Genomic DNA, 22,199 nt, shown 5'->3' on the forward strand with positions numbered 1-22,199 from the left:
TGACTCTCACGTTATTTAATTGTCTAGAAAACAAACAGTTAATATTCAAAAGTAAATACAACAATGTCATGATTCGTCATTCTCCTGCATTGTAAAACAAAATGTTTTTTACCAAATGCTTAATCAGTGTTATTCTGCCAGTTGAGTGGACTTCAAATGGACAAGCATTTGAGCAAATGTGTTAGAGTAGATGCCCCTAAGAAGCAACTTCCCGTTTTGAAAATTGCCTATATTTCATCAATATGAGTCAAAAACATTTATTCTAGTGTCATGGGATAATTTTGGTCATAAAGTAAGTCTCGTCCAAAACTGAGATTTGCGAGATGATAGGAAAAATAGTATGTCATAGAAGAAAGGGTAAGTAACAGTTTTCTGTGGATTGTGTTTATTTTAATTCTGTCCTCAGCTGACAGTACACAAGTAATTTTCAATTCCCAGTGCAGCTGCAAGTGATCTGATCATAATGCCCATGGTCAATTTTGTTTGACATTTGATATCCCTATGGAGCTAGTTAGGGACCATCAGTAAATTACACAGTGTACATGGGACAATATTTTACAAGGTCAATAGCTCCAGATTTCAATGACTTAACCTCAAACCAACTAGAAATTGTAGAAATTAATATACAAATATTGAAAGCATTTAATGAGACAACAAAATATGTGCAACATGAAAATGCTGTCCTATTTACATTGTAATTTATTGACCGTCGTTACCTATTTACATTGTAATTTATTGACCGTCGTTAACTATAGACCCAGAGATGGGCTATCCAAAGTCAAACCAATTTCGCTATGGTCGCATACCAACCGGCTGAAGCTAATTGGCTAAATCATTTAGCTAACTTTTCCCAACTGTGAACACACACGAGACATCCACTCAAATCATGACCCACGTTTTAAATTCAGTCATGGCTGCTATCATTTCTTAATTAGCCAAATCTAAAACGAGGCCAACTCAGGAAGAGCAGTCACCCTTTAAAGTTTGTTCACTCAACAAACTCGAAGTGAGCTGAATTTGAACAAGCTTGTTGAGTAAAATTATAAACTTGTTTGCTCAAAACCACTCAACCATGCCCATCATTATCACATTTCCCAGCATGCTCTATTGCAGGTTGAATTTCAGAATTGTTTCAATACCTGTTTTTGCATGTTGATTAATCTTATGACACACAAACATAACATTTCTAAACTAATTCAATCTGTTAGTGGTTGGACTTTTTGACCCATTACTGAGGTGGTTGTTCCAGTTTATATGATTTAGGTTGTCTCACTTAACAATCTTACTTATGCTGGCAGTCATTCTGAACGCAGGTGATTAAAAGTTCCAGTTGTTGGCTATCCTTTGCAAGTCAGCATAATGTGAATTGCAGACGTAGCCTGTAAACCAGGAGTTTCAAACCACTGCTTTAGTGTGTAATTAGGCCCTCAAAGAAAGGCGTTGTGATTAATGTATTGTCATATTTCCTAGTGTAAAATTAAACTGCGAATAGGGTAGAATACATTCTCAAGTTGAATTGTATCCTGAACAAAAATATAAACTCAACATGGAACGATTTCACATGTTTTATTGAGTTACAGTTCATATAAGGAAATCAGTCAATTGAAATAAATGAATTAGGCCTTATTCTATGGATTTCACATGACTGGGAATACCGATATGCATCTGTTGGTCACAGATACCTTAAAAAAAATAGGGTGCTTGGATCAGAAAACCAGTCATTATCTGGTGTGACCACCATTTGTCTCATGCAGTGCGACAGATCTCCTTCTCATAGAATTGATCAGGCTGTTGATTGTGGCCTGTGGAATGTTGTCCCACTCCTCTTCAATGGCTGTGCAAAGTTATATTTGATATTGTCTAGAACTGGAACACGCTGTCGTACACGTCAATCCAGAACATCCCAAACCTGCTCAATGGGTGACATGTCTGGTGAGTATGCAGGCCATGGAAGAACTGGGACATTTTCAGCTTCCAGGAATTGTACACAGATCCTTGTGACATGGGGCCGTGCATTATCACGTTGAAACATGAGGTGATGACGGCAGATTAATTGCACGACAATGGGCCTCAGGATCTCGTCACGGTATCTCTGTTTATTCAAATTGCCATCAATAAAATGCAATTGTGTTTGTTTTCTGTAGCTTGTGCCTGCCCATACCATAACCCCACCACAACCATGGGGCACTCTGTTTACAACGTTGACATCAGAAAACTGCTCGCCCACACAACGCCATAAACATGGTCTGCGGTTGTGAGGCCGGTTGGACCTACTGCCAAATTCTCTAAAACAATGCTGGAGGTGGCTTATGGTGGAGAAATAACATGACATTCTCTGGCAACAGCTCTGGTGGACATTCCTGCAGGCAGCATGCCAATTGCACGCTCCCTCAACTTGAGACATCTGTGGCATTGTGTTGTGTGACAAAACGGCACATTTTAGAGTGGCCTTTTATTGTCCCCAGGGTGCACCTGTGTAATGATCATGATGTTTAATCAGCTTCTTGTTATGCCACACCTGTCAGGTGGATGGATTATCTTGGCAAAGGAGAAATTCTCACTAATAGGAATGTAAACATTTGTGCACAACATTTTAGAGAAATAAGCTTTTTGTGCGTATGGACAATTTAGGAGATCTTTTATTTCAGCTCATAAAACATGGGCTTTACACTTTACATGTTGCGTTTATATTTTTGTTCAGCGTATGTTCACTCAACCTAAAATTAAAAGTTGACTGAGCATACAATTCAACTTGAGAATGTATGTTTGTTCAGCTTTACTCCCAAATGAGATACAATTGTAAGTTGAATCAACTTTAATGTTATTTTTGGGAGGAAACTCAAAAACCTATTGCATTACTATTGACCTTTGAAATCAAGTGTGAGCGTAATAAGGTTTCCCAGCTGACTTCATAAATCTAATAACTGGCCTCTACATATTGTTTGTATATCCTCTCTAACAGTACCATGAGCTAAAACACAGTGTTTTGATATTCAGGGAAGCAATAATAACATTGTTGTCTCAGTTTACAACAAGGTTTGTAGTGCTAATTTCACCCCTTACATCCAGGATGTTCAGTATGCCCTTTCCTTTGTTCAGTGTGAGTGACTGGAGATATGAAACCTTGCCAGACTCCCGAAACCAGATCTGAAATCACACGATAGAGATTCCTTATCCGTCCATGGCATTCTTTATTCACATATTTGTCTGATTTGTCTCAATCAGCACTAGCTTAGCCAAGACTTCAGTTCAGACTCTTATGGGGTTTCCTTCTGAGCTGTGTGATGTCTTTTCAAGTAGAGATTGTCATCAGTTGGTCTTTTTCAGTAATGATTTCCTGTTTCTGGTCCAAATCAAGGTCAACTTCTAGGAAGTCCTGAAGACTGTCTCTGTCCTGGGCCTCCTTCCCCTCTCGCTGAGGTACAGGGTTCCCTGGCCCCACCTGCAGGGGTTCTGGGCAATTTTGAGGCCCCCTCTTGCTGCAGCAGGGCAAGCCTCTCTTGGCTGGTCGTACCAGTCCCAGGAACACAGCTCCCAAACCCATACCCACCGCACAGGAGTAGAAAGCTGAGCCGTAGTTCTGAGTCAGGTCCACCAGAACACCTGAGAGAATAAACATTTTAAAAGTTAAACGAATTCATAAAAATTATGCACAAATTAATCAAGTTATTTAATTTGATGATAATGAAAATAAAACCAATATCATTAGTGAGAGAGAGAGAGAAAAAGAGACATGCCATGACAGAGAGCTGTGAATAAATATGAGACCTGAATGCATCTCTTACCTCCTAGAGGTGGTCCGGCCAGCCCAGCGAAGCTCTGTATAAACACATAGACTCCTGCAGCCGACGCCATCCTCTCTATGCCCACCACATCTTTCTCTGCCAGCATGGGTATATGCGTTGATGACACAGTGCCCATAAAAAAACCATAGAACCCACAACATATCGCCAGGCCCCAGAACTCCCACACCAGGGTAAAGGCCACCAGCACCAGGCACAGCAGGATTACACATCCTAGCAGCACCAAGGGCTTCCTGCCTCTAAACAGTTTCCTACCTAGCACCCAACCAATGGAGAGGCGACCAAAGATCTCTGCAACCGCCATGGCGGAGAGCATGTAGGTTGCACGGTCACGCTCCACGCCACGGCTCACGCTCAGCTCAATGATGTAGAGCTGAGGGGCAAAGAAACCCAATGTGGCGAAGAGGCCGAAGAGAGCATAGCAAATGAAGCTGCCTTCTCTCAGCACGGAGAAGTCAAGGAGTTTGGGCTTTTGGGCGGATACTGTCCGTGTCTGCTCCTCGTCCTTCTCCATCTCCTTCTTGCTTCCTAAGCACAGCTGTGAAGACACCTCCTTCTCTCTTCTCTCTTTTCCCTCCTTTTCTCCCTTCTCCTCTTTCCCATTCAGAGGAATATCCATCCCTGCCTTGCTACCATCATCCAGGACCTGGTGATGGAGGGACTGGACCCCAGAGTCCTCAGACTCTCCAGAGCTCAGGGAGTAACAATGAGTCAGCTTGTTCTCCTGAGAGTAGGAACTCTGCGGTGTGTAATAGCTATCCTTAGCATATGAAATGTCCTTAGTGTACAGTCTCTCCTTAGTGTAGGACTCCTCCTGTGTGTTCAGAGCCTTCAGCTCTTGGTCAGCCAGTCTACCTGTCTCTGTCTCCGTGGCTGGTCCAGGTCTGATGAAGATGGGTCTTAGCAAAACTCCACAGATGATGATGATGCCCTGCAGAGCTCCGATCACCACCAGAGTATAACGCCAGCCGATACAGTCCCTCAGAGCAGAGAATGCTGAGGAGCAGATGGGGGAGAACAAAGAGGAGAGTGTTTGAAATACAAGACTATAGTGGTCAGGGTTTGCAATCCAACCTCAAATTATATGCGGGTTAATTTTAAAAGAAAAAGCAATTGAGAAAAGTGAGATTAAGGTAATGGGAAGGTTGGTAAACTGAAACATTGTATTTTTTAAAGAGAAACTTTGCTAGTAAGCAGAGGCTTTTAGTCCCACTGTGACCTGGGGCGAGGGCGAACACGGAGAAGGACTCTCCTGTGGAGGCGACAGCTGTGACCAGGGAACGTCGCTGGGAAAAGTACTGAGACAGTAGGGTGACGGTGGGCAGGAAGGTCAGACAGTACCCCAGGCCTGTGGAGGGGAGACGACACACATACACACCCATTGGTGACAACACTGGTGCCGCTGTGACAGTTATGATGGTCAATATCCTGTGTGTATTTGTTTGTCTTACCTGCAACGAGTCCGATTGTGATGTACATCTCGTTGATGGAGTTGGTGAAGCCACTAGCGATGGTTCCTATGGAGATGAGGAGTCCACCAATCATAACAACTGGCCGGAACCCAAATCGGTTGGTCATTATAGAAGCAAGAGGAGCTGTGAGGAGAGAGGGGATAGGTATCTCTTGTTAGCACTAAGATATGACACACTATAGAGCATCTGACCTTTTTCAGTTAATATCACCCTAAAAAATGTATTATGAGATCAAGCATTCTGGCACAGTAACACAAGCCTTCACCTTCAGCAGCTCTTCAGAACCAGAATTGCCCTGGACTAGGGTTTCTTAAACTGTGGGTCTGGACCCAAAGTGGGCCCTGGGCATGTGAGAGGTGGGTCACAAGTTATGAGAATACATCTATAATCATGCATTATGTCTTCTTAATTTGGAGAACCATTTGGCTCACGAGAGGACAGTCAATTTCTCATTTGGGTCTTGATCTGAAAAAGCTTAAGAACCCCTGCCTTAGACCCTCTCATCCCCCATCCCCCATCCCCAGTCTCACCAGTGAAGCTCATAGTGAAGACGCAGATGGAGATGATCCAAGAGACTCGGCTGTTGCTCTCCCCAAACTCCCCCATCAGGTCCTGGAGGAAGATACCCAAGCTCTTGATGACTCCGTAGGTGAACACTTCCACCAGGAAGAAGGAGACCGCCACCACCCAGCCCCAGCCACCATCTGGGGGAGCCGTGTAGACGTTAGGCCCCATGTAGCGCTTCACTCTGGACCCCCACACTGTCATAGTTGGAGCAGAAGATGCTGTAGGGAAGGAGGCAATAGAGAACTTTTAGAAAAGGTAACAAGTAAACAACGCTTGTGATTGGGAAGAAAATAAATACATAGTTAATAATGTCAATGTTATTGGTATGGTATAAGGTTAATATATTAACATTAACGTTGTGTGTGTGTGTGTGTGTGTGTGTGTGTGTGTGTGTGTGTGTGTGTGTGTGTGTGTGTGTGTGTGTGTGTGTGTGTGTGTGTGTGTGTGTGTGTGTGTGTGTGTGTGTGTGTGTGTGTGTGTGTGTGTGTGTGTATAAGGCTAGGATTAGCTGATTTATGAAGAGCAAATAATTTTTTTTGCAGTTTACATGTGACTTTCTGAGTCAGTCCCTCCCAACTGTAACGAACCCTCTGGTAACTGTGGGTATGTGTGAACGCGCATTTTTGGCGTGAACGTGCACGTTCTTCGAGTCTGCAATAACTCTGCAAGCAAGACGTCACTGTAAAGCGGTAATACAATCACTGTTACCTGTGGATTACATGGCAAAATTTCAATAAAACGTATCCTTTATCAATTTCATATGTTAGGTACATAGTTGCAGCTTGCAAACTATATTAGTTTTAGGTAATGTTATGATGAAAGTTGTTGCTGCTTACATCCGGAACAATGTAGCTTTTCAGGACACGTTGCTTGCTATATCAACGCAACTGTTACTTTGTATCAAGGATCCTAATCGGTCCTGCAGCGTAATTAGCACATCTTCAATTACGCAACAATAACCACAATTCACACACACATAAACCTATTTCACTCACTGCCTTTTTATTGTCGTTCCACATATCCAGTTTGCCATTTCTCAACGAATGAATGAGCAATGCCATCCCTTGATGTCCTTGATGAATAGCCTATGGCATTGGTAACTCATCCATTCCAACGGTCATTACCTATGCTGCGCTTGTCTTCTCTGACTTGTCTGTCTTATAACCAAAAGTGTGTGTATAGATCTGTGGGTCGACCCACACCAATGTTTAATGTGCCAACATGTTATCTCATTCAGCCAGAGGTGGCCAAAGGAAAGACAAACAGCAGATAAAGTTAGGCCCTCTATAGACTTGACTCAGCCTAAAGTACAACACCAATACTACTTTACTTGTCTTATCCCATGGCATCATGTTCTCTTACATTCTAGGGCCTTCTAGATATTTTGTATCTAACCGATTTGGCTATAAGCTGTAAGCTATAAGCTGCCCAAGTATTTTAATCAGTAATTAATGTTAGACCACAATTAAAATTATTATAACTAGGCTACAGAGGTGATTATTGGGCCTCTTGAAAAACCTGTATTTACAGTAGGAAAATGGGAGAGGGTCATGCTTTTTCAATTTCAGTCAAGGGGGGGGGTTAGTATTATTTAAATCTAGTCCAGGGGAAGGAAGGGTCATGTCATTAATTACATTTCAATATTTCGTAGTGTTTTATAATGAGTTGATTATTAGGCTACGTATAGATGTGTGCCGGATACCGCCCCTCATCTCTGATTCTCTACTGGGCGCTCAATATCATATTATTTTTAGAATTTTTTTTCACCTTTATTTAACCAGGTAGGCCAGTTGAGAACAAGTTCTCATTTACAACTGCGAACTGGCTATTTAGTGTGGTCTCAATCAAATTATCTATAGGCTAGGAAGTGCATGCTCGAAGATGCACAGAACAAAGTTTAATTAGTAAGATAGCTGCTGGGATGGTGTAAATAAAACAAGGCTGCATTACACACATCAATGGATATTCAAACCCTGAGTCCGGCCTGCTCTGCTGAGCAAAAACGGTTTTGTGTGCTGCTTAACCAATGGCTGCACTGTGTAATGCTACGTGGCAGTTTACGAGGAGAGTCAAAGTTTTCTTCTAAAATAATTTTTAATTAGGTCTAGTCCAAAAAATGTGCACGGACTAGCCTATAGCCCAGGGATAATCAACTAGATTCAACTGCGGACCGATTTTTTTTCTTGAGAGGATGGTCGGGGCCAGAACATAATTATAAATCATTTGTAGACTGCAAATTGACTGCAAGAAGCCAAAACATATATACAGTTGAAGTTGGAAGTTTACATACACTTACGTTTGAGTCATTAAAACTAGTTTTTCAACCACTCCACACATTTCTTGTAAACAAACTATAGTTTTGGCAAGTCAGTTAGGACATCTACTTTGTACATGACACAAGTCATTTTTCCAACAATTGTTTACAGACAGATAATTTCACTTATAAATCACTGTATCACAATTCCAGTGGGTCAGAACTTTACAATCACTAAGTTGACCGTGCCTTTAAACAGCTTGGAAAATTCCAGAAAATGATGTCATGGCTTTAGAAGTTTCTGGTAGGCTAATTGACATAATTTGAGTCAATTGGAGGTGTACCTGTGTATGTATTTCAAGGCCTACCTTCAAATTCAGTGCCTCCTTGCTTGACATCATGGGGAAATCAGCAAAGACCTCAGAAAAAAATGGTAGACCATCCTTGGGAGCAATTTCCAAACGAAAGTACAACGTTCATCTGTACAAACAATAGTACGCAAGTATAAACACCATGGGACCACGCAGCCGTCATACCGCTCAGGAAGGATACGTGTTCTGTATCCTAGAGATGAACATCAATCCCATCAACAACAGGAAAGGACCATGTGAAGATGCTGGAGGAAACAGGTGCAAAAGTATCTATATCCGCAGTAAAACGAGTCCTATATCGGGAGGGTAGAAAGGCCGCTCAGCAAGGAAGAAGCCACTGCTCCAAAACCGCCATAAAAAATCCAGACTACGGTTTGCAACTGCACATGGGGACAAAGATCATACTTTTTGGAGAAATGTCCTCTGGTCTGATGAAATAAAAATAGAACTGTTTGGCCATAATGACCATCGTTATGTTTGGAGGAAAAGGGGGGAGGCTTGCAAGCCGAAGAACACCATCCCAACCGTGAAGCACGGGGGTGGCAGCATCATGTTGTGGGGGTGCTTTGCTGCAGGAGGGACTGGTGCACTTCACAAAATAGATGAGGAAGGAAAATGATGTGGATATATTGAAGCAACATCTCAAGATATTAGTCAGGAAGTTAAAGCTTGGTCGCAAATTGGTCTTCCAAATGGACAATGACCCCAAGCATACTTCCAAAGTTGTGGCAAAATGGCTTAAGGACAGCAAAGCCAAGGAATTAGAGTGGCCATCACAAAGCCCTGACCTCAATCCTATAGAAAATTTGTGGGCAGAACTGAAAAAGCATGTGCGAGCAAGGAGGCCTACAAACCTGATTCAGTTACACCAACTCTGTCAGGAGGAATGGGCCAAAATTCACCCAACTTATTGTGGAAAGCTTGTGGAAGGCTACCTGAGACATTTGACCCATGTTAAACAGAGGCAATGCTACTGAATGCTAATGGAGTGTATGTAAACTTCTGGGAACGTGATGAAAGAAATGACTGTTATTCTGATATTTGTGGTGTTCCTAACTTACCTAAGACAGGGAATTTTTACTAGGATTAAATGTCAGGAATTGTGAAAAACTGAGTTTTTAAATACATTGGAAATGTGCAATTGTACACTGTCCGAATTGGACATGCTCTAATATACTGCAGAAATGCCCAATTGAATGGCTCGTTGAACTCAGGATGGCCGAGCAGTGATAGACGTTCCTGAGTTTCAAGTGGGTTGAATGCAGTGTGTTTCACTAACTACAGGTTGTGAAATCAAAACCACTTTTAGGGTGAATTTAACCACTCCCGGTTTCTCCAGGAAGCTTAGAATCAACACAGGTAATCCTCATAGTGGCCTGATGGATTGTCAGTGAAGACAGTTTGATTTGGCAATCATAACCCACGTAAACAACAGGTTGAATTTAGGGAAGGAGGCAATGTATTCCTGTGGGGAGAGATGTCATTGCAAACTGTCAGAAGAAAACACCCTGTTTTCACTGTTAAGGGTTAATACTACATGGTCAATGTTAGGTTTGCGCAGATCGGGAGGACCTTAGGAACGTTCCTGTGGTTGAATTGTGTTTCTAGCCTCAACGGTTCTGCCGCTGTCACCCAAAAGCACCTCAAATTTAGGTCAGGCTTCATTTTGCACGGTCACTGCAGTCAGACCGAGTGAGCTACGGTCAAGTGGGGCATCTCGTTGAACTCGGCATGGCCTAGAGACTATGGTGATGCCATTTGTTTTCCTTTTTGTGATGATTTAAGCCTCCCCATTTTATGGTAAAGTTCACATTTCCCCTTTAGGATATGAAGGGGACTATTCAATTCAATCTTTTTATGTTTATCTATAGAGGTACAGGTGACCCTGAACACGTGGCAAAAGACATTTTGAAAATGGCCTGCACTGAAGAAAAGTTAGAGCATAACCTGTAAACCCATGTTGTCCTTAGGGAGCAACTCGAATGTGTCAGACTACATGAACCAGCGAGCGCAGCTAAAATAACTCTGTGGCTTATCCATCCCAACCACCCCCGAAGAGCCCATCAAAAATGGTGTGTCTCTGTATGACCAGGAGGCCGCAATATGTCCAAAGCATGTTAAAATCACTACTAGTCAGGCTTCATTCCGGGCCTACATTCTGCAACGTCGCTGCGGTCAGGCTGAGCGAGCTACGGGCAAGTGGCGCATCTCCTTGAACTCGGCACGGCCTAGAGACTACGGTGATGCATTTTGCCAACACTTTTAGTGTTGATTTCAGTCTGTCCATTTGGTGATGGTTCATCACTGTTTAAACTTATTGGAAACAGACAAAAGTCAGCCATCAAGTCAGCGTCCATCAGTCAATAAGATATAATTATGACACCAAACTGATACATACTGACACCAAACCCACTTTGTCCAACTCGTTTAGAAGCCAACTATCACATATTTCAGAGCCGGCTCAAAATTCACAGTGCCTTCTGTTAAAACCATTAAAAAAAATAATTTAACACGTAGTTACGTTCTAGCTGCGGGTTCAGTTCTGACAGAGCATAAATGCAATGGAAAATTTTTAAAAAGGGGCGGATCCTTAAGAGGTTATTAATGAGGGATTTAACATCACCAAATGGACAGGCTGAAATCAACACCAATGAGCAGTGTGAACATGCTCTTCTGCAAGTTGACAGTGTCCATTGCCAATGTATATCCAAGGACTTCCCATTACGAAATGGACATGCTGAATCAACATCAATGAGAAATTCTTACTTCCTATGATCAAACATGTCAACTAAACCTTCTAGGTTGATTCAGGGCTTAACATAGTGATATATATAATTTGTTCAGTATATATGCCATTTGGACATTTCTTATGCCATTTGGACATGGTACACTGACTTTTTGGTTCGGAAGCCGACTTCCTATGATCATATATTGCAAATGGACAAACATAGGCCTTATGGACAAACTCAATAAAATAAGACAAATGTGTGGCCGTACGGTTACTACATATGTATAATTGACCATAAAATATGTATAATTGGCAAAAAAACACACTTTTTATGAGGTTTTAACATTTTAAAAAAATTGAGATTTTGAAAATTTCACCCTTGGGACCTGACTTTGTGACCATTTCCCATATGAAAATCTATGGTGGAGCACGCACGCCCCAATGGGAATTTTGGTTTATCACACTTGGCATTTGCAATGTTCCCGGTTGCAGTATGGTTTTGATGAACTGCCGTCCATTTGAGTGGTATTTGTGATTGTGTATATGGTTCTCCCAATGCCAATAAGTTGCCATTCATTTTTTTCCATTTCATGGGGGTCTTACTAACAACAAGTGTTTTGTGTTGGAGCCTATTCCTTCCTATTTTAAGAAATAATAGGTAGGCCTTCATGTTTAGGCTATTGGCTGCTATATCCATAGATTTGTTGGTCAATTCCTCCACCCACCATAAAACTAAGACTCAAATTGAGGAGGTATGATGAGAGGAAATGCCATAGGCATACGTTTTATTACTGAAAATGGCAAATGATTTTGAAGAATATCAAATGTATCCGATTATATAAAGTGATCTAAAACAGCGCTTTGGTCTGCAATGCTTTATGTTAGAAACAAGCTGTAAAATACCCAGGAAAGACGTGACTCCGATGCCTATGGGGATATCATTGTTTCGTTTCGTTGACCTTCAGAGGCTGACTATGCTTGGGAAGTAATCTAATCCTTTCACTATCAATTGATTAATCTATTAACTTTCTGTACAGTAGAAGATGTTTAAACCCAGACAGCTTTTAGGGAAACACTTGTGGGGTTAAGCCACGGAAGAAGAGTAGCCAGCAGTTAAAGCTTACACTTTTCTGTGTCGGTTGGTCTACTCTGTCTGGGTTAGAAATGTAGGCCTAACTTTTGAAAGTACAATGCTCAGATTCCTAATGACGTCTTGGATGTAATTATTTGCAAACGGACAGTTTTGTTGCAAACAAGACAGACTGATTTGGCATGGGAGAAATGTGATAAAATGAACACATAGGCCTATTTCTCTTTCCATTCTTAGGCTGTAATTTCGGAAATTTGTGTGTTATAAAAAAAGATTCCTCTAATATGTCTAATTAATTAGAAAATTCATTTTTTTCTACATATGATGATAGATTAATGCAATGCTTTTACTATAAAGGAGATCTTTGCATCCCTACTCATGTCCACGGCGGTCTGCGTACCCACAACCTCCTGACCCGCAGCCCTGTGCACTATCAAAATTCCACATTGCCATGTAGGCTACAGGACGAAGAACAGTTTCTCATATCTGAGGCTCTGCCTGGTCTGTCCAAGAAGTGCGGGTAAACGCCGTCCACTTTTGTGTTAATTATTAATTTAGCTGTAGGGGAGGGTCTTCTTATTTTTTTTAAACTATATTTTGCTGAAGAGAGGACCATCCATTTTCTACAGGTAAACCTTATTATAAATAACATTCACTTTCTAACTGAAAAATCTCACTAATTTGGAACTGTCCGAATAATTATTATAATGAGAACAGAACTTTAGGCTCCTAACCTTATTCCTCACCTTTAGTGGACCGAATAACCACCGGTGAAAGCAAATACTCCGGGTGGGCCTCTGCCATATTGCTGCCACTTCTCCAATATTTTGAAGAATTAAGGAGAGGAGAGCTGAGGAGAAGAAAGCCCACGTCTTGAATTTAAAGGTAGCACGAGTTTGTGAAGGACAGCGTTGAACTACCCATTGTATAGGTCTCATGCTGTTAGCAACGTGGATTGTAGATAACTGTAGGTTTACTCTTTGCCAGCTCACTTGTTGCTCCTTTTCAATCAATACTTCTCAGTCAGATACAGAATATTTACTTCAAGATAGTAAAATGAGTATTGCATAAATCTTACCTGTTTTTCAGTTTTAGAGATAAAAGATCTGTCTCTATCCCAAATGTTTTTCACATTGTGCTGTGTGGTAATCCTGTGTGCGGTTCAGTTTATGACCGGTGAAACCAGTGACAACCTTACTGTGGCACTCACTTTCTCTCTCTCTCTCTCCCTCTCTCTCTCTCTTTCTCTCTCTCTCTCTCTCTCTCTCTCTCTCTCTCTCTCTCTCTCTCTCTCTCTCTCTTTCTCCTCTCTCTCGCTCTCTTTCACATTCTCTCTCACTCTCTCTCTCGCTCTCTCTCACATACTCTCTCACTCACACACACTCACACACACTCATGAGGAAACACAGGGGTTAAGGGGATTGGGTTACAATCAGTCAGCTCGGTCCTATATCAGTCTACTGCAGCCCCCTGCACCTAATAACTGTCAGAGTGCTGTCTGTGTGCAGTTGACCATGATTGTTATAATTGTTATAATAATGAATAATACATTGTTCAACCCAAAGCTGCTATAAAAGTGTCTCTTGGGACCTTAGTTTTGATCAGTTCTTTGCCTTGTCTTACTCTGTCACTCTCCCAGGTCTTGAACCAGAATGTCAGGGAGTGTCTTCCTGCTCCTATTAGCTGGGACCCTGCTCTGTGGGCTACTGTTCCACACAGTGAGCCATAATGAAGCTGGGGACAGGACCCGCACCAGGAGACCCAACTTCATCATCATTCTGGCAGATGATATTGGATGGGGAGACCTAGGTGCCAACCAGCAGGCGGGTCAGAGTTCAAGCCAAACCCCTCATCTGGATCTGATGGCCCAGCAAGGAATGAGGTACAGCTCTTGTTAGCCTGTTCACTAACCAACTAGCCTAACTTAAAGTAGGCTTTTTCTCACAGGATAGAACTGTCATGGATAACTGCAACAGGAGGTGGAGGCTTTAGTTCCAGTCCTGGTGTCAAATACCTTTATTGAATCATGAGCTACACATTTCTTACTTATGTATTGTAACAAGTATTTGCACACCCTGTAACTGTCTAGTCTAGAACCAGTGTTGGTCCCCACCACTTTATTTGTTTAAAACACCATTTTGTCCTCCATAACCCCTTTCATCTGTATCCTCCAGGTTGACAGACTTCCACTCCCCAGCCTCCACCTGCTCCCCGTCCCGTGCTGCTCTCCTCACAGGCCGACACGGCCTGCGGAACGGGGTCACACACAACTTCGCTGTGGGGTCCGTGGGGGGGCTACCCCTCTCTGAGACCACCCTGGCCGAGATACTGCACCAGGGTGGATACTACACAGCCATGATTGGTGAGAGGCAAAGAGACCTCTTCTATTTTATTCTATTCCACATTTGATTATGTTTTGTTCTATTCTATCCTGCTCTATTCTATTTTATTCTGTTCTAACCCGTTGTGTTTTCTCTGTTGTAAGTGTAGGTAAATGGCATCTAGGGCACAATGGTCCATACAGTCCCACCAACAGAGGTAAGAGGCATTGAGTTCTTGAGTTAAATGGTTGACATTTTATATCTATTATATCTATCTGCATGAAGCCACAGTAGTGCAGGTGTTAGAGTGAATGTGAGGTCTAAAACAATGAGTTTCTTATTGCTTTCTGTGGGGAGGTTTTGACTACTACCTGGGGATCCCATACAGTAATGATATGGGCTGTACAGACCTGCCTGGTTACGACCTGCCCTCCTGCCCTCCCTGTTACCCTGGACCACAGATACTACACAACAGGTGGGGGTCGTATGCTCATGATTAACACAGGTACACAAACATACACAAGGGTCTTTGCTTGCTCTCATAGACAGATGAGTTTATACAGACTGAGCCAGATTCTAATTTGAGACCCAGAAATATTATTTTTCCTGCATGAATCATACATTTCCTTGCCAGAACTAGGGCTGTGGTGGCCACAAAATCTTGTCTTCCACAGCCTACAAGCCGCTGATGCAGACCTTTGGAGCATCTACATTTTAACAAGTCTAATAAATCCAGGTAATATAGCCTACACCTTCACAATAAAGCCATTATATTGTAGGCTATTAAGATGGCGCTGGAGATAAAGGCAGACATTTTACGTGTCCCCAACTGATTGTGTTTTTTTGTTAGTTTATTTGTGTTGTTTGTAACTTATTTTGTACATAATGTTGCCGCTACCGGCTCTTATGACCGAAAATAACTTCTGGACATCAGGACTGCGATTACTCACCACGTACTGGCAGAATCCTTTTTTTCCTTTAACGAGTCTGACGAGGCCAACGCGAACGATATACTGCTTTCTCGGGAACAGGCCCAAATCCCAGTTATCTGCATGAAGAGGAGGCGGAGAAAAGGGGGCAGGAGAACTGGCTGGCCACTGAGAATTCATAGGCGATTGAATAAACCCCCACTTCCTTCCATTCTGCTAGCAAACGTGCAGACTTTGGACAATAAAATAGATGACCTACGCGGAAGATTAGACTACCAACAGGACATTCAAAACTGTAATATCTTATGTTTCACGGAGACGTGGCTGAACGACGACACTATCAACATACTGGTTATACGCTGCACCGGCAGGATAGAAAAGCGGCGTCTGGTAAGACAAGGGGCGGCGGACTATGTTTTTGTAAATAACAGCTGGTGCACGATATCTAAGGCAGTCTCAAACTATTGCTCGCCTGAGGTAGAATATGATAAGCTGTAGACAACACTACCTATCTAGAGAGTTTTCATCTGTATTTTTACATACCACCACAGTCAGAGGCTGGCACTAAGACTGCATTGAATGAGCTGTATTCCGCCATAAGCAAACAAGAAAAAGCTCACCAGAGGCGGCGCTCCTAGTACCCGGGGACTTTAACTTCTCTAGGGTAGGGGGCAGCATTTGGAATTTTGGAATTTTAGATTTGGATAGAAAACACTCTAAAGTTTCCAAAACTGTTAAAATAGTGTCTGTGAGTATAACAGAACTGATTTGGCAGGTGAAAACCTGAGAAAAATCCATTCAGGAAGTAGGATTTTTTGTGTGTAGTTTTCTATTCAATTCCATTACAGTATCCATTGACTTAGGACTCAAATTGCAGTTCCTATGCCTTCCACTAGATGTCAACAGTCTTTAGAAATTGTTTCAGGCTTGTATTCTGAAAAATGAGGGAGTAAGAGCAGTCTGAATGAGTGGACCCTGCCGTGTCACAGAGCTTTTTCATGCACACGACCGAGAGAGTGCCTTTCTTGTTTACCTTTTATATTGACGACTTTATTGTCCTGTTAAAATATTATTGATTATTCAGGCTAAAAACAACCTGAGGATTGAATATAAACATCGTTCGAAATGTTTCTACGAACTTTACGGATACTATTTGGATTTTTTTGTCTGCCTGTTGTGACTGCGTTTGAGCCTGTGGATTACTGAAGAAAACACTTTTTGGATATAAAGAGACTTTATCGAACAAAAGGAACATTTATTGAATAAATGAATGTCTTCTGAGTGCAACCATATGAAGATCATCAAAGGTAAGTGATTAATTGTATCTCTATTTCTGACTTGTGTAACTCTTCTACTTGGCTGGTTACTGTTTGTGATGATTTGTCTGCTGGGCGATGTTCTCAAATAATTGTAAGGTATGCTTTCGCCGTAAAGCATTTTAAAAATCCAACACCGTGGTTGGATTCACAAGAAGTTAATCTTTAACTTCTTGCTCCTACTTGAGACGCAGACGTCTCAAGTAGGCACCTGGAAATGCAAATGCGCTACGCTAAATGCTAAATGTACTCGTTAAAACTCAAACGTTCATTAAAACACACATACAGGGTATTGAATTAAAGCTACACTCGTTGTGAATCTAGCCAACAAGTCAGATTTTTAAAATGCTTTTCGGCGAAAGCATGAGAAGCTATTATCTGATAGCATGCAACACCCCAAAATGCCTGAAGGCGACGTAAACAAAAGAATTAGCGTAGCCGGCGCTACACAAAAACGCAGAAATAAAATATAAAACATTCATTACCTTTGATGATATTCTTTGTTGGCACTCCTATATGTCCCATAAACATCACAAATTGGTCTTTTTCCCGATTAAATCCGTCCATGAATGCCCAAAATATCCATTTGTATAGCCTGTCTGCATCACGAAAAAAGCTCTCTTCCAACACGCAACGTCATGTTTAAAAATGATATAAGTTGCCTATATTCTTTGACAAAACACTTCAACCTACTTTTATAACCCAACTTTAGGTATTTGTAAACGTTAATAAGCGATCAAATTGATCACTGGGCGATCTGTATTCAATAGCAGCTACAAAAGAAAACAGTGTCCATTTTTCAATCTTCCAAAATCGATTGAGGTAGGCTGGATGGAATCACGGATCTATTCGTAATGTCTCAAAGGATTTTTGTCAATGAAAATGACGTTTTTGGCGACATCGTGTGGAAGCTGTAGGAATTGCATCCGTCTCCATATTAAATTTGGTTTCCTTTAAATAATCCATACTTTTTTCAGATTTCAGTGACCAGTTTTTCTTGCGCTTTTCGATGAAACACACGCTCTGTTATAGTCACAGCCGTGATTTAACCAGTTTTAGAAACTTCAGAGTGTTTTCTATCCACACATACTAATCATATGCATATACTATATTCCTGGCATGAGTAGCAGGATGCTGAAATGTTGCGCGATTTTTAACAGAATGTTCGAAAAAGGAGGGGGTAGGATAAAGAGGTTAAACCTATGTTTAAAAAAAATAGTTGTATCTTTTCTGAATTATTAAAATGAGTATTTCTGTATTTGAATTTGGCGCTCTGCAATCTCACTGGATGTTGGCCAGGTGGGACGCTAGCGTCCCACATACCCTAGAGAGGTTAATGCAGGGGAACTTAAATCCATTTTACCAAATTTCTATCAGCATTTTAAATGTGCAACCAGAGGAAAAAAACTTTACTCCACACACAGAGACGCATACAAAGCTCTCCCTCGCCCTCAATTTGGTAAATCTGACCATAATCCTCGCTTTGGGGCAAATATCACTGAAACATGCATGAGAGCACCAGTTGTTCTGGATTACTGTGTGATCACGCTCTCTGCAACTGATGTGAGTAAGACCTTTAAACAGGTCTACATTCACAAGGTCGCAGAGCCAGACGGATTACCAGGACGTGTACTGCGAGCATGCGCTGACCAACTAGCAAGTGTCTTCACTGACATTTTCAACCTCTCCCTGTCTGAGTCTGTAATACCTACATGTTTTAAGCAGACCACCATAGTGTCTGTGCCCAAGAACACTAAGGTAACCTGCCTAAACGAATACCGACCCGTAGCTCTCACGTCTTTAGCCATGAAGTGCTTTGAAAGGCTGGTCATGGCTCACATCAACACCATTATCCCAGAAACCCTAGACCCACTCCAATTTGCATACCGCCCCAACAGATCCAAGGATGATGCAATCTCTATTGCACTCCACACTGCCCTTTCCCACCCGGACAAAAGGAACACCTATGTGAGAATGCTATTCATTGACTACAGCTCAGCTAGTGCCTCAGCTAGTCCCTCAAAGCTCATCAATAAGCTTAGGACCCTGGGACTGAACATCTCCCTCTGCAACTGGACCCTGGACTTCCTGATGGGCCGCCACCAGGTGGTAAGGGTAGGTAACAACACATCTGCCACGCTGATCCTCAACACAGGGGTCCCTCAGGGGTGCGTGCTCAGTCCTCTCCTGTTCACTCATGACTGCACAGCCAGGCACGACTCCAACACCATCCTTAAGTTTGCCGATGACACAACAGTGGTAGGCCTGATCACCGACAACGACGAGGCAGACTATAGGGAGGAGGTCAGAGACCTGGCCGTGTGGTGCCAGAACAACAACCTCTGCCTCAACATGATCAAGACAAAGGAGATGATTGTGGACTACAGGAAAAGAGGACCGAGCACGCCCCCATTCTCATCGACAGGGATGCAGTGGAGCAGGTTGAGAGTTTCAAATTCCTTGGTGTCCACATCACCAACAAACTAACATGGTCCAAACACACCAAGACAGACGTGAAGAGGGCTTGATAAAAACCTATTCCCCCTCAGGAGACTGAAAAGATTTGCCATGGGTCCTCAGATCCTCAAAAGGTTCTACAGCTCCACCATCGAGAGTATCCTGACTGGTTGCATCACTGCCTGGTATGGTAACTGCTCGGCCTCCGTCCGCAAGGCACTACAGAGGGTAGTGCGAACAGCCCAGTACATCACTGTGGCCAAGCTTCCTGCCATCCAGGACCTCTATACCAGGCGGTGTCAGAGAAAGGCCCTAAACATTGTCAAAGACTCCAGCCACCCTTGTCATAGACTGTTCTCTCTGCTACCATACGGCAAGTGGTACCGGAGTGCCAAGTCTATGTTCAAGAGGCTTCTAAACATTTTCTACCCCTAAGCCATAAGAGTCCTGAACACCTAATCAAATGGCTACCCAGACTCTTTGCATTGCCTCCCCCTCTTTTACACCGCTGCTACTCTCTGTTGTTATCATGTATGCATAGTCACTTTAATAACTCTACCTACATGTACATATTACCTCAACTAACTGGTGCCCCCACACATTGACTCTGTACCGGTACCCCCCTGTATATAGACTCGCTGTCACGTTCTTTCATAATCGAACCCAGAAGCAGACCAGGACAAGGAGAGTAGGAAGAAGGTGAGTATTTATTTACAAGTGAATGTGAATGGGTAGATATATCCAGGTGGCGTAGCGGGCAGCGGTGGTGAGTTGATGGGAGTAAATAGGTGGATCCAATGGGGTAGCGGAATCCTCCGACGACCAGGCGGGAATGGGGTAAATGATCCGGGTGAGTAATGTTCATGGCTAACGATCCGGCAGGGAATGGATGTCAGGTCAGAGCTTTTGAAGGGGAGAGGTGATGATCAGGACAGGTGTGCAGATTACTGATGGGATACAGGTGCGGGTGAACATCGATCTCCCAACAAGCTAATTCGCCCGGCAACCAGACAGGGTGCGTTCCAGGACACCGGAAACACACTCCAGGACAGAAACACAGGCAAACACAGACTCAGGAAGCGGGATTCGTGACACTCGCCATTGTTATTTTACTGCTGCTCTTTAATTACTTTTATTTCTTATTATTATCTGTATTTTTTTTAAACTGCGTTGTTGGTTAAGGGCTCGTAAGTAAGCATTTCACTATAAGTATTTGTATTTGGCGCATGTGACTAATACAATTTGATTTGATTATTTATTTTAGACAGGTCAAAGGCTCTATCACAACCGGCCGTGACTGGGAGTCCCATAGGGCAGCGCACAATTGGCCCAGTGTCGTCCGGGTTTGGCCGGTGTAGGCCATCATTGTAAATAAGAATTTGTTCTTAACTGACTTGCCTAGTTAAATAAAGGTTACATTTACAAAAAGAAAGAAAAAAATAAACATTATATGAAGAAAATGTAGTCTATTTCAGACAATATTTGCTAAGAATTCCATGCCATTATTTTATATTATTTTATAGCATGAAGAATACAATTGAACAAAGCTGAATAAAATAGGAAGGATATTTTCTCCAAACGATCTGAGGGAATGAACACATGCGGCTGGCTATTCTGTGTTGAGCAGTTAACAAAGAAACAGCTACTCCTCCTATATGCTTCATTTAGAGTTATTAATGTAACTTTAGTTGTGATACAAACATTGGGCTATATGTTTATACATTCTAAGGCTGAATGATGTTTATACATTCTAAGGCTGCATGATGCGACTCTAGTGATGTTTGGAAAAAAGTAGCATGAAAGGCATGAGCTCTGCTTAGTTTTTTTGCGCAGGCTGTACACACTTCATCAGTCTCTCATTCACAATTTGACAAACATTTCATAATGCCTCGAATTTCCCGGCGGCATCCCCTTTGACTCTAATGCCCCCCCCAAAAAATCTATGCATTTTGTGGCCAGTGGCCATTGTGCCCTTGGGCTGGATATAATCATTTTAATTCCCTTCTCCCTATGTGCTGCTTGCTCCGAATCACTTCTCACTCACATGGCTCGTCACGTGATCGGGTCGTTTTCACAGGCTACAAGTGATGACAGACACATCGGGGACTCAACTGGAACAGCTGTCCACATTTAATTGTTGTCAGCCAACAAGATGAGTAGGCCTAACGAACAGCAAAAGCACTAGCCTATGTCAATCTACTATCCCCCATAGTATAAGAGTTGAACTATTCTATTCTGTGCGAGAAATAAATATTCCAAACATAGTCTGGGACAGTTGTGGGATGTGACATCCCAAATGAATACAACCACTAGCATAAAAAAATTTAACCAATGGGGCTGATGCAACAGATCAGAACTTTTAGCTTAAATGTTGATAAACTATAAGGCTATTTCTTCACATTATAAGCGCAGCAATGAGCACATGGCAGTAGGCTATTAGCGGGAATGTTCCACTAAACGGTCACGTGGAATTTGACTGCCTTCATGACTCTTGACCGCTGGTGTGGAGGTAATACGGTCACCGTAACAGCCCTAGTCAGAGCTCTGTATTCTCCTAATACTGAATATTTGTGTTGTCTACTTAACCAGATTGAAGAGGAGTGGTTACAGCAGCTGTTACACCAAAGTGGCTCTGCCTCTATTTGAGAACAGGACCATTGTAGAGCAGCCTCTGGACCTGTGGAGGCTAACGCAGCGATACACATCCACTGCACTCAATGTCATACACACAGCCAGGTAAAATATGCCCATAAAAACATATATGTGACAGGAAAAAAACATCCAGCTATTTAATAGAACAAAACCCTCATATGCAGCACTGTAACTTGGGTTGCTGCCATTGATATAGCCTACATACTCAGTGAGACAGTTGTATGTTGGTCATGGCGTGA

General features: G+C 42.4%; 2 protein-coding genes across 4 annotated transcripts in view; one reads left to right on the forward strand and one right to left on the reverse strand.

The window, feature by feature from the left end:
- LOC139376761 (monocarboxylate transporter 7-like) lies at positions 1–13,603 on the reverse strand. Of its 3 annotated transcripts, XM_071119662.1 has the most exons (8): positions 13,364–13,489; positions 13,032–13,135; positions 5,806–6,060; positions 5,255–5,398; positions 5,023–5,151; positions 3,786–4,799; positions 717–3,603; positions 1–683 (listed from the first exon to the last, which is right to left on the reverse strand). In XM_071119662.1, exons 2-7 carry the CDS (start codon positions 13,087–13,089, stop codon positions 3,293–3,295), a joined length of 1,911 nt encoding a protein of 636 aa, XP_070975763.1. In that variant the 5' UTR covers positions 13,090–13,135; positions 13,364–13,489; the 3' UTR covers positions 1–683; positions 717–3,292. The 3 variants fall into 3 exon arrangements, with proteins under 3 accessions (XP_070975763.1, XP_070975764.1, XP_070975765.1); XM_071119663.1 differs by lacking the exon at positions 13,032–13,135 and having other exon boundaries at positions 13,364–13,603; XM_071119664.1 differs by lacking the exon at positions 13,032–13,135 and having other exon boundaries at positions 369–3,603; positions 13,364–13,501.
- The window catches only part of LOC139376762 (arylsulfatase G-like), a 12,375-nt gene continuing 2,962 nt past the window's right edge, over positions 12,787–22,199 (forward strand). Inside the window, exons 1-7 of the mRNA XM_071119665.1 lie at positions 12,787–12,914; positions 13,038–13,170; positions 13,925–14,167; positions 14,460–14,647; positions 14,776–14,823; positions 14,964–15,081; positions 21,898–22,044. Of these exons, the coding sequence (XP_070975766.1) occupies positions 13,938–14,167; positions 14,460–14,647; positions 14,776–14,823; positions 14,964–15,081; positions 21,898–22,044 (731 nt within the window). The 5' untranslated portion in view covers positions 12,787–12,914; positions 13,038–13,170; positions 13,925–13,937. The remainder of the gene's footprint in view (positions 12,915–13,037; positions 13,171–13,924; positions 14,168–14,459; positions 14,648–14,775; positions 14,824–14,963; positions 15,082–21,897; positions 22,045–22,199) is intronic.

Source organism: Oncorhynchus clarkii, chromosome 20, assembly GCF_045791955.1.
Source record: "Oncorhynchus clarkii lewisi isolate Uvic-CL-2024 chromosome 20, UVic_Ocla_1.0, whole genome shotgun sequence".
In the NCBI taxonomy this organism is placed as follows: Eukaryota; Metazoa; Chordata; class Actinopteri; order Salmoniformes; family Salmonidae; genus Oncorhynchus; species Oncorhynchus clarkii.

What these genes read in the sequence shown, in the direction of transcription:
- LOC139376761 (XM_071119662.1), bottom strand. Translation starts at nt 13,089, where the DNA reads ATGGCAGAGGCCCACCCGGAGTATTTGCTTTCACCGGTGGTTATTCGG. An exon ending in CACAATCGGACTCGTTGCAG is followed by an intron (nt 5,152 to 5,254) that starts GTAAGACAAACA and finishes TCCCCTCCACAG; the next exon opens with GCCTGGGGTACTGTCTGACC. An exon ending in GGCCGGACCACCTCTAGGAG is followed by an intron (nt 3,604 to 3,785) that starts GTAAGAGATGCA and finishes TTATTCTCTCAG; the next exon opens with GTGTTCTGGTGGACCTGACT.